The sequence below is a fragment of the Giraffa tippelskirchi genome, chromosome 11 (genome assembly GCF_054371585.1).
Source record: "Giraffa tippelskirchi isolate mGirTip1 chromosome 11, T2T-mGirTip1v1.2.pri, whole genome shotgun sequence".
In the NCBI taxonomy this organism is placed as follows: domain Eukaryota; kingdom Metazoa; phylum Chordata; class Mammalia; order Artiodactyla; family Giraffidae; genus Giraffa; species Giraffa tippelskirchi.
Genome location: NC_137285.1, coordinates 125,005,053 through 125,022,222, shown reverse-complemented (window position 1 = coordinate 125,022,222; position 17,170 = coordinate 125,005,053). Strand labels below are relative to the sequence as shown.

Here is a 17,170-nt window from a genome sequence, read left to right as displayed (position 1 = left end):
TATATAATTACTTGTATGTATTCCAGTTTTTTGATGAAAGGAACTAAGCCTAATTCATCCCCAGTTCTTAGATCAGGTACTGATACATCTTAGGTACTTGGAAAAAAAGTGTTAACTGAATAAATTTTAAAAGTTATCTGTGATAATTTTTTCACTGGTTGTTACTGGGGAGGCAGGCAGGATGCCCAAGGTACATGTTGAGCTAGGAGCAGCTGCATTCTCAGTGTGGCTGCTTAAGTGATCTTTGGTACTTCCAAGACAGCATCTTACATCATGGTAGTGAACAGGGGAGGCAGAAGCAACCATATCAAACACAAACATCACTCTGGCAAGCCATATTTGGCATGAGATCCTTTGTCCTAGGAGGAATCCCTAAGATACATTTGCCAGGTCCTTAATTCTCATTTGATATCTCTGACTCAGTAAATAGATACATTCTGCCTGCTAAAGCCACCTGCAGTATGGTATATGTTATATGAAAGTACAAAAGAAATAGAGAATAGCTTCTGATCTTATGATGCAGGAAGAGCATTAAGACAGAAATAAAAATTAACAATATAAGCGTATCTCTTAAAGAAGGATTAGAAGACTTAAGGGGTAAACAGTACAATGTAATATAGACTTGAAGGTTTTTAGCAGTTTTGCTGAGGGAATGACAGGGGTGGTTTGGAGGAGTTATAGGAAGTGTTCTGGAGAGGGGACTAGAAATGGATTTTGAGGAATATGTAGGAAGAAAGGATACCGAAGATGTTTTATCCCAAAACTGATCTCTGTAGGGGAGGGACAATGTTTTACTCGTCTTTGCATCATTACCCTTTAGCAAAAAGTGTTCAATAAATATGTGTTTAATAATTGGTCAAATAATTTATTGAATTAGTGAATAAATTAATGACTGAACAGCCTTTACTTAAGTGGAAGCCATAGCCAATTCTGTCAGTAATTTTTATGAAAATTATTTAGCAAAGGGTTTTTATTTAGGCTAAATGCAAATAAAAACCAAGAAGGGAACCTACACCCATCTGTTTCTCCACCTTCTCTGGAACACAGAAAGTGAATCTAGAATCATGCCACAGAGGTAGAAAAGGCCTTACAGTCCCATTTAGTCCAAAATCTCACCTTAGAGATGGGAACAACTAGACAGCAGATAATCCATAATTGTTAAGATTCTAGGAGGTACTATAGTATATTAGAAAAAGGATGGGTTTTAGACAACTGAGCCAAATCCAAAATGTTTATTTTTTAAAACTGCTCTTTATATAAATATTTCCATACATGATATTACAACAAAGCTAAGGCTTGGAAACTGAACCATTCCTTTCAACTTGGTACTTGAGCTAATGAAAAAGAAAAGCTAAAACCCAACATTTAAAATATAAACAATATAAATTTGTGGGTTACCTCCATTCAATGGCATTCTCCAGGGACTTGAAGGTTTTAGGACGACCACGTAAGAAATTCTGCATGCTATTAAGTGCATCCATGGCTGTACCTAGATGTTAAACAAAAAATTTTAACCACAGCACTTAACATATTCTGAGTCAACATAACTGAAAGAGTCAACTATATACTATATATCTCCCCTCAATGACAGAATTCAGTGATGCATGGAAGGAAAAAGCAGTTTAAGAAAATTCTGAAGACTGATGTGATTGCCTCCTTCTAAGATGTCCTCCAATGGTTTTTGCCTCCTGGTATTCAGCAGTCCCTCCACACTGAATAGAGCTGACTTACACAAGCAATAGTGTGACTTCTGAGGCTGGATCAGAAAAAACATGGCAGTTTCTTTTTAAATAGTAAATAAAACTGTGGGATGTACATACAATTGAAATATTATGCAGCCATAAATGATCTTTTGTAGAGTTTCTGATGGCATGTAAAATGATTATATAACGTGAGGTGTGGACAAAATGAGTGAAGGTGTGAAAAGTACAAACTTCCACTAATAAAATAAGTAAGTCCTAGATATGTAATGTATAGCATGGTGATTATAGTGAATAATACCATATTGCATATGTGAAAGTTGCTAAGATAAGTTCTCATCAAAAATCTGTAACTTTGTGTGATGACATATATTAACTAGATATACTGTGGTGATAATTTCACAATATACACATATATCAAACATGATGATGTACATTTGAAAAGTTAAATGTCAATTATATCTAAATTAAAAAATACTTGGAATGCCTTTGCTACAAAATAATATTAAAAAAAAAAAGATACAAAAGACAGAGGGACATACTTCAAGATGAAAGAAGTCAACAATAAATAAAGACAAGAACAATAATCTACCATGGATATCTTTTACAAGTCAAAGATTTTCATTTAGTCAGCACTAAGAAAACTTACCTTCCACAACATCAATCATGCACAGACCCAAGAGGCTTGGCACCAGGTTGGACGACGCTGTGTGGACTGCAATAGCACCGCCCATGCTATGTCCAATGAGCATAATTGGAGGAGGGAGGTCCCCATACATGGCTTCAACCACATTGCCAACATCTCTGCAGAGAAGGAATTAAAGCAGGGAATATTACTCTCTAACAACACTGTAAAAATAGTTTTCTTTCCTAATTCTCTCCTTTGGTCTGTAACTAATAATCCCAGGACTATAAACGTCTAATAGACCATCTTGCAAATGCACCTAAGTAAACCTTCTAACACAGTCCCCAGTACCTATACAAGAAGAGCTAAGAACCAAAACTTTGATTTCCCTTTACATCACACTTTCACTGTTCCACACATTTAGTACAATTACATAAATATCTACCTTTATTTCAAACCTAAAATAAGCCTGAAACTCTGAACAAATCATTCAACTGCTCTATGCCTCAGTTTCCCAATCCATGAAACAGGAAAACAATTTTTTTAAGCATTATAATGTAGCGGTTTGATATCAACTGCAAGATGAACTGCAGACCTAGTTTATTTTTTGTATGAACCTGGATTAGCTACTTAATCTCTTAGAGTTTCAACATCTATAAAATGAAGATAAGAATATCAATTACTATTCTAGATTGCTCTGAGGATTACTGAGACACTCAGTGGTGAAAAGGGTACTTTCATCACTTTACTTTGAAAAGAGTAAGGTGTTATACAAATATTAATTATTATTTACAATTTGTCATGTAAAGTTTTTTGAAGTATGAATGCAAAGTGTTCTGAGTGTTCTTAGTGTTCTGAGAAACCAGAAAAATGTTCAGAGGTAATTTTTACTGGCTTCTGTTGCAGACTTTAATTATGAGTGAACCTATTTAACAAAGTCAAACCCCAGAGCTTTGAAAAGGAGAAGTAAAGCAGAAACTTTGTTTTTCATTCGTGTATGGACCTTCTTTGCTATGGGAAGAGTAAGGTGTGTTTCTAGAGACCACTGGCTCTACTGTCTTCTAGGAGTAAGTCAATCAGTCAACTTCAAGACAGTTTTGTCTTGCTGAATGTCACTATATACCTCAGGCACTGTCAGCCATATAGCAGCTGTGAATGTAGGGACACAGTCTTTCAAATATGGTTCTCCACAGTATTCAGAATGGCAAAAATAAATGTTATTATTTCTGAAGGAATTAATCTTAAAAATCTCATACAACAATTATAGATATGAATAGGATAGTTGCAATATCTACAGACAATGTGAATGAGAAATAAGCAGGCCACTCAATTTTATAAGCAAAAACAAATAATTTTTAATATTCCCTCAGTTAAATTTAAGGCTAAAAGTTTTGGTTTGTTAGGTATAATGAGTAAAATAAAAGGATGCTATGAAAGATTATCTAGTTTGTAACTGGATATACAATTTTGGTAGATGCTATCTAGGGGGATCCTGTCATATTTATTAATACTAGTTCATTTCCTGAGAAGCAGTATAGTGTATCACAGACATAACAGAAAAAGGAGTATCAGAGTAAGCCCAGCGTGAAGCTTGGCTCTTCTACTTTCAGTGAAGTTTCATTTTACATAGAGTTTAGGTTCTAAGTTGATGTGAAAGGCAAAAACCATGCTGTCAGGGCTACTAGAAAACCTACCAGTTGCCCATTAAAATGCTCATTTTAAGATTTTTGTTTCACAGAGTGATTGAATTCAGAAACAATATAAATGTTTTATTGCTTCACCTATTTCAACAAGAATCCAACTTGTTGGCTCTTCTGATTCTTGGTAATTATCTTCAGCTCTTACAGAAGGTTTTAATCATTTATTTTCTTTTGAACTTTTGGTGTGAGCTATCAACTTATTATCTCTTAGTTCTTATTCACCTTTTACATGTTCTGCAATAACTGGATGAGGTCTTTAAATATTTTTCCTTTGCTAGCTGGCAAGATGTCAAGCTATGCTGAGGGCAAAGGAGAGATACTGCAGAAAGAGAGGGTTTTGTTCCTGGTGTGCACTGACTCCACAAGCTCCTGTAGCTTCTCTAGCATCCAGGACCTGCAGCACACAAAGCTTTTCCAGTGACCAGCTCTTGCAACACAGAAGGTTTCTCCAAACACTCCATCCCCCCATCCCTAATGTTCTTTTATTCTCCCTAGATTTATTGAAGTATAATTGGTATATAAAAATGGTACATAATTAATGTATACAATTTGGTAAGTATACACTCCTGTTTTCATCACCATGATCAACTCCTGTTATCATCACCATGATCAAGGGAATAAATACATCCATCACCTTCAAGATTCCTTGTGCTGCTCATGTGTGTGTGTGTGCATGCACATGTATGCGTGTGTGCATGCACATGTATGCATGGTAAAAAAACTTTACATGAGAGCTACCCTCCTAACAAACTTCTTAGTGCACAGCATCATTAACTATAGGCATTATGTTGTACTGCAGATCTCTGGAACCATTCCTGGTAATTTTGCTGCAGAGTGCCTCTGGTGAGACAACTCCATGTGAACAGCTTCCCCTGAACCTGAAAGGGCAGATTTCTGGCAAGTTCTGCCAACACCGCATCAAAGTGACTTCTATACCTTCAGTAAGCCATCACTGTGCCCTCTCCAACAAGGTCTAGATCTCAATCTTTTAGACTCAGGTGCTGTCTCGGTCTGCTACTTCTAGTCTTTCCTTCTGTTTTTCAAACCTGTTCCCAGCTTTACTGAGATGTTACTGATAAATGAAATTATAATATACTTAAAAAGTGTACAATGTGATGATTTGACATACATATACACTGTGACATTGATTCCCATAATCAACTTAATTAACCCTATATTCTTTAGCGCTCTCTTTACTTTTTACTAGCCAATTCCTCATTATTCCAGTCCCCTATTATAATTAATAAATCTTTATATTAAGCTTTCCTTGTTTATTACGATGTGATTTCTCTCTCCTGATTGTCCCAGATTCATACATGATTAGGCAATATTTCCTTAAGGTCATCATCTTTAATTTCTTCTTGAATGTCAGTCAAGCTATCACATCCTTGTCTGGCTGCTTGGCCACTTACATGATATATTTTACTTTTTTGTACCCTTTAAAAATCATCTGCAAATCTTTCTATGGGTTACTAACATGCTTGATTATTTCAGGCATTACTGTTCTCACATTACAAAGGAAAAAATGAGGGAGCAGATTCTTGGCTCTCCTTTCATGGTTTCTCAAGCACATGATTATTGAGTGGAATGGTTCTCACACATTGTTATTTCTCTCTCTTTGCCAAGCACTATGGTTGAATGATCACAGTTCAGGTCAATTAATTGTGTGACCTCACACAGTTAGTTACTGTGCCAGTTTCCTCATTGATAAAAAGGTGACAATATTTACACTATGGATTAAAATGAATAATTTATTCTAAAAAAATGTTTAATTTACACTTAATAAAGCCTGGAAGATAGAAATCACATAAATAACATCTACTATAACAATACAATTTTGGCCACATGAATTTGGGTTCCGAAGGAAAAATAGAACTTATATCCAGATTCAACTTTACTCATATCCAGATTCAAGCTGCTAAAGTAAGAAGGGACAAGGTATTTTTGGTGCCAAAAAAATACCTGAGAGAGCATGCATTACACACATGAGAGAGCACGTATTGACAGCAAGGCAGCTTGACAAAGCCTGTTTACAATACAGAACGCTGTATGTGTATGGACTCAGTTGTGTCCGACTCTTTGTGACCCCATGGACAGTAGCCCACCAGGCTCCTCTCTCCACAGAATGTTCCAGGCAAGAATACTGGAGTGGGTTGCCATTTCCTACTCTAGGGGATCTTCCTAACCCGGGATCAAACTTGTGTCTCCTGCATTGGCAGGCAGATACTTTACCACTGAGCTACCAGGGAAGCCCATACAATACAGAATAGTGGTTCCCAACCACCAGTCATGGGACTGGCTGCATCAGATTCCTTTATAGAAATTTATCAAAACATAAATGCCCAGACCCACTGGTAGAAGGATTAATTCAAAAGCTGTGAGGCAGGGGTGAAAGCTCTGTACTTTAAATCATTTCTCAGGTAATTCTGATGAACGGCCAGGTTTGAGAGCCACTGTAGGTGCTATACTCATCTTTTACTTTACGGTCCAGGGTATAATCAGTTAATTCTTTAACACCTTGTTCCCATCTTACTATAAAGCTGGAAAAAGCATGTGGGCAGAATATCTTAAGAATATCTTAGAGGGCCTTTTGTAAACAACTATTTTTCAAGCTTGAGTCCCCAGTAGATATTCAGATTCTATTCAACTCTGTGAACAGAAGGAAACTTTTCAAAAGCTAACACAGACTAAACTGTTCCCTGAAGAATCTTCAGGGCATCATTTTAAATGATGACCATCATATTGAATATACCAAGAAATTGGAGGTTTCTTTCAATATTAAATAGTAAAGAAACACCATATACAGAGGGGAAAAAAAAAGAAGTAAAATGTTCTCTGTTATTTACTGTTCAACAATCTCACCAGGAGAGCCATAAAGATACATTATTATTTATGGTAGTAAACAGTATTACTTACTTTGCCATTGTTTCTGCAGACAGGTCTTCAGAATTCCTGACTTTTGTTTCACCTAAAAAGAATACATTTTAAAAATAAAATTCCCAAGGAGATAAATGATAAAATCAAGAGTACTGTCTTCCAAAAATCTCACTTTAAGATAATGAAATGGGGACTTTATAATTGTACATGATAGGCACAGCAAGGATTTTCTGTTACAGACATATCTTTATGAAGGATAATTACAGTAGCAAAGGAGGAAGATAATTACAGTAGCAGATTTTTCCACATTCCTTATACACCACCAGCACTGGAATTTGGTTACACTAGTAGACATTTTCTCAACAAGATACATATGTGTATGAATTTATAAAATATTTGTGAAAACTAAAAGCTAGGATTTCCTTCAAAATGCCCAAATGGAAATGACCAGACCCAGTGAACTTTTTAATACTTTACACTATTCAAAAGAGTTGGCAAATATGTCATTGAGTCAGTGAGTAATTAAGAACTTCACTCACCATGACCTCGAAGATCCAAAGCCACAATCCTACATTGAACTCTACTAATGATTGCTGCCTAGGAGGAAAAGGAAAAGTATTAAGATACATCAGGGTTAGCAAATCTTTCCCCATTACCAATGATAACTTTGTTGGGTTAACTGCCATCAGAATTAAAGGATCCCAAGAGAGTCAAAGGAATTCCCCTTTAAAGAAAAATTTTAAAAATAATGACTCTGTTTTTTTGGTACACGTTCTGGCTCTATCCCAACTTCAAAATATGAAATCCCTCTTTAAAATTTAACTCTTCCTAGCTTTTCATGTAACAGAATAAGCACCTCTAAGCAAAGCCCCTCTGAACTCTGCTATCACCTATGATTTTCATCCATACTCACTGGTTATCTTTTCCCTATTCTAGAAGGGAAATTCTCTAGATAAGAACTGTGAGTCAGTCTATATCTTGGTTCAGCATATCACACAAATGTGACACTCAGATAATGAAATAACCTTGAATGCAGCACAAGTCATAAAATCTACCAAAGATTCATTTAAGATAGAGCAGCAGCACACATAAGTTTGTGCCAATTAAAAATATATTGAAAAAGAAATCATAATAGTATGAGCAAGTACAATTTTATTGGTTTAAACAAACCTGAAATTGAGGATCTTCTTCCTCAAATGAACTAGACTCTTTGACAGTAATACATCACAATTAGTGTAAGTAAACTCATCAACACTTTTTTAACTTTTAAGAAAAAGACAGGACAACTATATAGGCTAACGCCTACATTTCATGAATGAGGAAACTGAAGTCAAGAGAAAGGAAATTATTTTCTCAGGATCATACAACTAGCAGTAAAAATAAGACCAGAACCAAGGTAAGCTACTAACCTAATAGTCAATGTATAACATAAAACAAATTAAAGCTCTTAAATCACATTTTCTCATTTTATTTTTAGTTGACTAAACATATTTTGAATATATTCACATTGTAAAAATATAGAAAATTAGTAAGAAAGAGAGAAGGCGGCTCATACGATTTGCCATCCAAATGTCATCTCTTTGGAGGTTTCCTATGATCTTTTCCCCCAATTCTGCTGAAATATTGACATATAACATTAAGTTTAAGGCATTGGATGTGATCATTTGATACATGTGTATATGCAAAATGGTTATCACAATAACCTCCAGCCCCTCACATAATCATCATTTGTGTGTGTGGGTAAGATTTAAGATCTATTCTCTTAACAACTTTCAAGTATTAATACCATGCAATTAATTAGAGTCACCATGCTGTACATTTAATAGATTTCCAGAACTAATTCATCTTACAGCTGGGGGCTTGTACCCTTTGACCAACATATTCCCACTTCCCCCACCTCTTGGCCCTTGACAATCACCATTCTAATCTCTATTTCTATGAAGTGAGCTTTTTTAGATTCTACATTAACTGAGAACATATATTATTTGTCTTTATCTGACTTATTTCATCTAGCACAGCGCACTCAAGGTCCTCCATGTGGTTGCAAAAGGCAAGATTCCTTTCTTTTCATGGCTGAATATTCCTGTGTGTGTGAGAGAGACATGTTTTGCATGGAGTTATTCAGTTTTCCCAACACCATTCATTTTAGAGATTATTTTTTCCCCATGGAGCCTTCTTGGAGTCCTTGGAGGTTTTTGTTTCAGTAAAGGTGAATTTATTAACCTTTTTTTAATGGCTTCCACTTCATGTGGCTGCCCCACCACCATATATTAATGCTATTGTCTTTTTAAATTCAGTAGTTTAATCCATTTGGATTTTTTATATTAACTTATTTTTATACATGGGCTTATTTCTGGATTCTTTCTGCCAATACCATACGACTGATAAGAGTTTTAGAATATGTTTTGGTTCATGTACTGTTGAAGCCTTGCTTGCAGAATTTTGAGCATTACTTTACTAGCGTGTGAGATGAGTGCAATTGTGTGGTAGTTTGAACATTCTTTGGCATTGACTTTCTTTGGGATTGGAATGAAAACTGACCTTTTCCAGTCCTGTGGCCACTGCTGAGTTTTCCAGATTTGCTGGCATATTGAGTGCAGCATTTCACAGCATCATCTTTTAGGATTCGAAATAGCTCAACTGGAATTCCATCACCTCCACTAGCTTTGCTCGTAGTGATGCTTCCTAAGGCCCACTTGACTTCACATTCCAGGATGTCTGGCTCTAGGTGAGTGATCATACCACCGTGATTATCTGGGTCATGAAGATCTTTTTTGGACAGTTCTTCTGTGTATTCTTGCCACCTCTTCTTAATATCTTCTGCTTCTGTTAGGTCCATATCATTTCTGTCCTTTATTGAGCCTATCTTTGCATGAAATGTTCCCTTAGTATTCTAATTTTCTTGAAGAGCTCTCTAGTCTTTCCCATTCTATTGTTTTCCTCTATTTCTTTGCATTGGTCACTGAGGAAGGCTTTCTTATCTCTCCTTGCTATTCTTTGGAACTCTGCATTCAAATGGGTATATCCTTCCTTTTCTCCTTTGTTTTTTGCTTCTCTTCTTTTCACAGTTATTTGTAAGGCCTCCCCAGACAGCCATTTTGCTTTTTTGCATTTCTTTTCCATGGGGATGTTCTTGATCCCTGTCTTCTGTACAATGTCAAGAACTCCCATCCATAGTTCATCAGGCACTCTGTCTATCAGATCTAATCCCTTGAATCTATTTCTCACTTCCACTGTATAATTGTAAGGGATTTGATTTAGGTCATACCTGAATGGTCTAGTGGTTTTCCCTACTTTCTTCGATTTAAGTCTGACTTTGGCAATAAGGAGTTCATGATCTGAGCCACAGTCAGCTACCAGTCTTATTTTTGCTGACTGGATAGAGCTTCTCCATCTTTGGCTGCAAAGAACATAATCAGTCTGATTTCAGTGTTGACCATCTGGTGATGTCCATGTGTAGAGTCTTCTCTTTTGTTGATGGAGGAGGGTGTTTGCTATGACCATTGCGTTCTCTTGGAAAAACTCTATTAGCCTTTGCCCTGCTTCATTCTGTACTCCAAGGCCAAATTTGCCTGTTATTCCAGGTGTTTCTTGGCTTCCTACTTTTGCATTCCAGTCCCCTGTAATGAAAAGGACATCTTTTTTGGGTGTTAGTTCTAGAAGGTCTTGTAAGTCTTCATAGAACCATTCAACTTCAGCTTCTTCAGCATTACTGGTTGGGGCACAGACTTGGATTACCGTGATATTGAATGGTTTGCCTTGGAAACGAACAGAGATCATCCTGTCGTTTTTGAGACTGCATCCAAGTACTGCATTTCGCACTCTTTTGTTGACTATGATGGCTACTCCATTTCGTCTAAGGGATTCTTGCCCACAGTAGTAGATATAATGGTCATCGGAGTTCAATTCACCCATTCCAGTCCATTTTAGTGTGTTGATTCCTAAAATGTTGACGTTCACTCTTGCCATCTCCTGTTTGACCACTTTCAATATGCCTTGATTCATGGATCTAATATTCCAGGTTCCTATGCAATATTGCTCTTTACAGCATCGGACTTTGCTTCTATCACCAGTCACATCCACAACTGTGTGTTGTTTTTGCTTTGGCTTCGTCTCTTCATTCTTTCTGGAGTTATTTCTTCACTGATCTCCAGTAGCATATTGGGCACCTACCGACTAATCTTTCAGTGTCCTAACTTTTTGCCTTTTCATACTGTTCATGGGGTTCTCAAGGCAAGAATACTGAAGTGGTTTGCTATTCCCTTCTTCAGTGGACCACAGTTTGCCAGATCTCTCCACCATAACTCATCCATCTTGGGTGGCCGTACACAGCATGGCTCATAGTTTCATTGAGCTAACATTAACTTCCACTATCAACTACTTACTTACCGTGAACACAGCCCAGGAAAGTGCAGAATGGCCTCCTCCGTGCAGAAGAAGTAGGACTGGACCCTCTGAACCACTCTTGTAAACTCGAAAAGTGTATGAATAGTTAAAGATAACATATCTAAGCTTTTGCTCACTGAAATTTTTGATTAGTTATGATACCAATCAGAAAATTCAGACAGGACCAAGCTACAAGCAAAGCTACAGCCTTCCAAGCTTAAGAGGCACTTATGGAGAAGTTTCTGAGACACCAGACCTGTTTTTGAGGAATGGTAGCTGTATGACCATTTTTTCAATGGAAAAAAACCCAACAAACTATTCCCTTTGCCCTAATGAGGACATAATTCCTGGTTTCTAGACACTAAACTGGTTCAACTCACTTGACTCATGAAACCATCCCCTGGGACCTCAAAAGATCTATCAGTTTCAGGAATTTAATTCTTAATCCCTTCCCCATGTATTAGACAATTATAGCCAAATAAGATATTAATAGTCTTACAAGTAACATCCGATGTCATGCAAGGAACAGAGGGAATAAAAATGAAATAAACAGCAAAAATAAAGAACATTTTAGAAACTATACAACTCTTTGTAGACACTATAAACTTATTAAGGAATAAGCCAGTTTGCAAAGGATATATCCTTGCCAGTTTCATTCTCTACTTCTACATCTTCCATGGACTCAAAGTACTGACTCCAAGGAACAGGAGAAAAGTCCCGCTTTCTTCCAGGGCTAAGGATAAGAAAAAGAGAGAGATTTCAAATAAAACATAGTCATGCATGAAAAGATAAAATCTTGATCAAAATATTAAATGTAAACCTGAAATGAAAACAGCAAAATATTTTCTCATAAAGATACGAAGTTTTTATACAGTAAGTATTACATTAAAATGTTTTAAAAAGCTCAAATATGTATAAAAACTTTAGGATTTTAGGAAATTCATTATTATATTTTAATCACAAATATATTGCATGTATATACACAAGTTCTCTCACCTTATTCTTGGCTATAGGCTCATTCCTATCCTTTCAATCCAGTTTAATATTGTTCCCACTACAATAGTTTTTGGTCACTATTGTTTCTTCATACCTTTAATCTTCCATATATTTTCATGCTTCTATGTCATTTCCCAACCAAATGGCAAACTGGTCATATCAATACCTTGAATTTCTGGGCATTATCTCAAGATAAGCTTACACAGAACTGAAATGACTTATCTAATCAATGTACCATTGTCTTTAATAGAGAAAAACTGAAGATAACCTAAATATCAGCAGGTAATTGATTAAAATAAATTTTGGTATATAGTTATAAAAAGCAATTATATATTAATAAAATTCCCCATTTATAGATATGATACACTGTGAAGTGAACAAACATGATGCACATACTACCATATGGGTAAAAATGGGAAATACATATAAATGCAATTCCTTATGTATGTTCAGACTATCTCTGGAAGTATATTGATATAACATTGATGGTAACCTGGGAGGGGAACTATGACTAGGAGGTGAGAGGGACAATTTTCAATACACATCCCTTTCTTTCTATTTTTGAACCATGTATCATTTAAAAATATTAAATCATTTTAAAACAAAGCTAATCAATAAATATCTACTTACAACCTATGTCTTCAACTTTGGATGGAACATAAGAAAGAAACCCTGAGTCTTCCTCTATTTCCATATCTACTCTTCTTTCCAGTAATGAAGGAAATTCAGAATTCTATTAGGAGTAAAACATTAACTACTGCCTGAGATCTTATACATGCTATGGGACCAAACTGCGGGTATGTATAAAAGTATAATATAAAGCCCCTTTTAAAAATTTAAGTGAATACAAAAGTACTCTAGGTTGACTATAATACCAGAATGAATTACAATGGGGCAGCTGCGCAATCAAGGATGTATTCTCTCAACAGTCAAGTATTTATTGAATATTTATTGAATAGGCACTGAAACAGATTAGTGGGTCTCAATCCGTGTAATAAAATTACCTGGGAAGTTTATAAAAATACTGATGCTTAGGTCTAACTCTAGAGGTTGATTTAAATCATCTGGGATGTGGCCTAGGTACTGATAATTTTTAAAGTTTCCCAAGTTGAGAGAAGAGGTGCTAGAAATACAAAGGAGAGTATATGGTTTGGAATGACAGAGGAGTTCAAACTCCTCATAGTTCCCACCATTTCCCTATAATTCCTAACACAGTATGAACTTGGGCAAATTCAACGCATCTAAATTCTTTCTATCTTAAATTATAGTGACTAAGTAAAATAAGATATCTTTTAAAAGAATCAAATAAATCTGGTAGTTGCTCAGTAAATGTGTAAACCTACCTTCTGATAGAAAAACTTCTTCTGTGGAAGTAAACTACAACTTTAGTCTAGACCTATTTTTCTGGTTGCTGGTTACACTTGAATTCCTACTGGAAGACTAAAAGCAGAACTCTTTAATTTTACTTACACTCACAAACTCCTTTATGCATATATTAATTTGAGTGTATATAACAACAATAACATGGCATGCCAAACATAATAGATTTTAAGGATCTTGAATGAAATTTTAATGTCTAGACCTAGGATATGGTAGCAATAGTACCTAACATTTGCTGTACCCAACAGTGACTCACTGTTCCAATTTACAGGCATGATTCTAGTTAATTCTTACAAAACTTTGAAAGTTATTTTTATCCCAATTTCACAGATGAGAAAACAGATTAGATACACAAAGCAACTTGCCCAAGGTTATACAACTACCAAGTGGCAGTAACAGGATTCAACTCCAGTTCCATCACTCTTCAAAGTCTCTGTTCTTTATTCTAATGCTGAACTAATTCTCAGATTTTTAAAAAAATATATTTATTTGGTTGTGTCAGGTCTTAATTGTGGCACACAGGATCTCTGTTGCATCATGCAGAACCTTTCATTGCAGCACATGGACTCTCTAGTTGTGGTGCAAGGGCTCAGTTGCTCTGTGGCATGTGGGATATCAGTTCCCTGACCAGGGATCAAACCTGTGTTCCCTGCATTGCAAAGCAGTTTCTTAACCATGGAACACCAGGGAAGTCCCCTCAGATGTTTTTTTTCTTTCTCACTCTCTCATTTATACTTCTGAAAAGTAATAAGGCTTTATTTCAGGCATATTATCAAAGGTTTCCTGTTCAGAATCTAAATATGATTAACTTTGCCAAGGCCACAGAAACTTTCCGAGTTGGCTGGGCACAAGTTAAAGAAAAAGTACTTTCTACAATCAGAAATTATTGCCAGGAGAACAGCCTCCACTTCTATCTAATCTTCCTTTAAAAAAAATTTTTTTCAGGGACTACCCAACTTTACCAACATATGAGTAATTCCCATTTAGTTTAAAAGGCAATAATCTACACCTCAAAATGCTGCTCCTACTACCACAGAGATTTTTCTGGCATACTTCTAACATCTGCATTTCAACACATAATTGTTTATACACTCCAAGACTTGAGGAAATTTGGTAATTCAGGCAAGAAGTAAAATAGTAGGGACCTTGTATGAAAACTAGTTCTAAAAAATACATGCACCCTAATATTCATAGCAGCACTATTTACAATAGCCAGGACATAGGAGCAACCTAAATGTCCATCAACAGAGGCATGGATAAAGAAGATGTGGTACACATATTCAACAGAATATTACTCAGCCATAAAAAGGAATGAAATAATGCCACTTGCAACAAGGATGGACCTAGAGATTATCACACCAAGTGAAGTAAGTCAGAAAGAGAAAGACAAAAACACCATATCACTTATATGTGGAAACTAAAAATATGACACAAATGAACATACCTATGAAACAGAAACAGACTCACAGATACAGGGAACAGATTTGTGGTTGCCAACTTGTGATTGGGAATGCAGGGAGTAGGGGGAGAAAGGATTTCAAGTTGGGGATTAGCAGATGCAAACTAGTATATATAGGACAGATAAACAAGGTCCTATATATTCCATGATAAACAACAGAAAAGAATATATATTGATAAATCAGTGACCGCTGTACAGCAGAAATTAATTCAACATTGTAAATCAATTATAGATTAAACAAAAAAAAACCTTAGCCTATATGTTTTCCTTAACAATCTATGTCCAGCAGAAAGTAGAAAAATTTTAAAGAGGATGAAAAGAATGAGAGGCTACTACACTCTTAAAACTTTTAAAATCTAAATTAATTTTCCATTTGCTAGAGACTAAAGCTTTGTTCTGCCATTATTAATTGTGTGACCTTGGGCAAGTCACTTAACTTCTCAAGGCCTGAGTTTCTTCATGTCAAATAGGTTTGTAGCATCAGTTTTATATGCTTTGTTATGAGGATTAAAGTAGTCCTTTGGTTACTCTCAAATTAGCCTGTCCTATTCTCTGGTGGCTGAAACGGCAAAGAATCTGCCTGCCAAGCAGGAAGACCCAGGTTCGATCCCTGGGTCAGGAAGATTCCCTGGAGAAGGTTATCTTTTCCATGGCAACCCCCTCTAGTATTCCTGCCTGGAGAATTCCATGGAATGATGAAGATGAGCCCAGTGGGCTACAGTCCATGGGTTTGCAAAGAGTCAGACACAACTGAGCAACACTTACTCTTTTTGTCATGGAGCCAATCATTTTCAAAAATTAGTTTATTCCTTGGATGTATGGATACCAGTGAGGCTGCAGAAGGAGAGGGTGGTGAACTGGGAGAACAGGACTGACATATACACTATCTTGTATAAAGTAGGTATCTAATAAGAACCCTACTCTAGCACAGGGAACTCTACTCAATGCTCTGTGGTAACCTACATGGGAAGGAAATCCAAAAAAACTCCATCTTATTTGATGGAACACATCCTCCATTAGCTTCCTGAGAAAGGGGAATTAATTTTGAAACTTTGCATGTCAGAAAATGCTGTTACCCATTTTTACACTTGACTGACAGCTTTCTTTGATATTGAAATTTTATGTTACGGACCATTTCCGTACTGTGGAAAGAAGTACCTTGATAGATTCAACTTTGGAAGGTTGGCTAAAATTATATGTACATTTGTATAAAAATAGGTGTATATGTAAAAAATATATGATATAAGATCACATTTATATAATTATATTTCAAAAACATATATATGGAATTCCCTGGTGGTCCAGCGTTCAGTAGTTGGCGCTTTCACTGTGGTAGCCTGGGTTCAATTATTCGCTGGGGAACTAACATCCTACAAGCTATGCGGTGTGGTCGGAAAAAACACAAAAACAAAAAACAAAGGACACCACTGAAAATATGAAAAATTATAGATCTGATAAGGAACTTGTATCTAGAATATATGAAGAACTCATAATACAAAGACAACCCAATTTCTTAATGAACAAAGGATCTGAATAGACATTCTTCCAGAGAAGATATACAAGTGGTCAATAAGGACATGAAAAGATATTCAGCATCATTTAGTTATTAGGGAAATGCAAATCAAAACCACAACAAAGAACAACTTCACATCACTAAGACAGCGTTTGCCAAAAAGACTGCCAATGACAAGTGTTGGCAAGAATGGAGAGTTATACATTGCTGATGGGAATATAAAATGGTACAGCTGTTTTGAAGAACAGTTTGTCAATTCCTCAAATGGTTAAACAGAGATATATGATCCAGCAATTCCACGCCTAGGAAATTTCCCAAGGAAAATGAAAACATCATGTCTACGTAAAACTTGTATAACAATGTTCACAGGGGCATTGTTCATAATAGTTAAAAAGCAGGAACAACTCAAGTCTCTATTAACTGTTGAACAGATAAATAAAATTTGGTATAAATCCATACAATGGAATACTATTTGGCAACAAAAAAGGAATAAAGTAATTCAACATGCTACAATAAAGATGAACTTCAAATATT

General features: G+C 35.9%; 2 protein-coding genes across 12 annotated transcripts in view; one reads left to right on the top strand and one right to left on the bottom strand.

The window, feature by feature from the left end:
* Positions 1-5,291, top strand: part of P4HA3 (prolyl 4-hydroxylase subunit alpha 3) — a 74,088-nt gene extending 68,797 nt beyond the window's left edge. For both annotated transcript variants that reach the window (XR_014068407.1, XR_014068412.1), the window contains exon 14: positions 4,825-5,291. The gene's annotated coding sequence lies outside the window, so the exon portion shown is untranslated. The remainder of the gene's footprint in view (positions 1-4,824) is intronic.
* PPME1 (protein phosphatase methylesterase 1) overlaps positions 1-17,170 on the bottom strand; it is a 54,126-nt gene that overhangs the window by 18,667 nt on the left and 18,289 nt on the right. For all 10 annotated transcript variants that reach the window (XR_014068414.1, XR_014068416.1, XR_014068415.1 and 7 more), the window contains exons 2-7: positions 11,928-12,021; positions 11,292-11,384; positions 7,442-7,499; positions 6,942-6,993; positions 2,350-2,504; positions 1,399-1,489 (exon numbers count right to left, since the gene is read on the bottom strand). Coding sequence is in view for 7 of the 10 variants with exons in the window: in XM_081539571.1 (XP_081395697.1) it covers positions 1,399-1,489; positions 2,350-2,504; positions 6,942-6,993; positions 7,442-7,499; positions 11,292-11,384; positions 11,928-12,021 (543 nt within the window). In the remaining 3 variants the exon portion in view is untranslated. The remainder of the gene's footprint in view (positions 1-1,398; positions 1,490-2,349; positions 2,505-6,941; positions 6,994-7,441; positions 7,500-11,291; positions 11,385-11,927; positions 12,022-17,170) is intronic.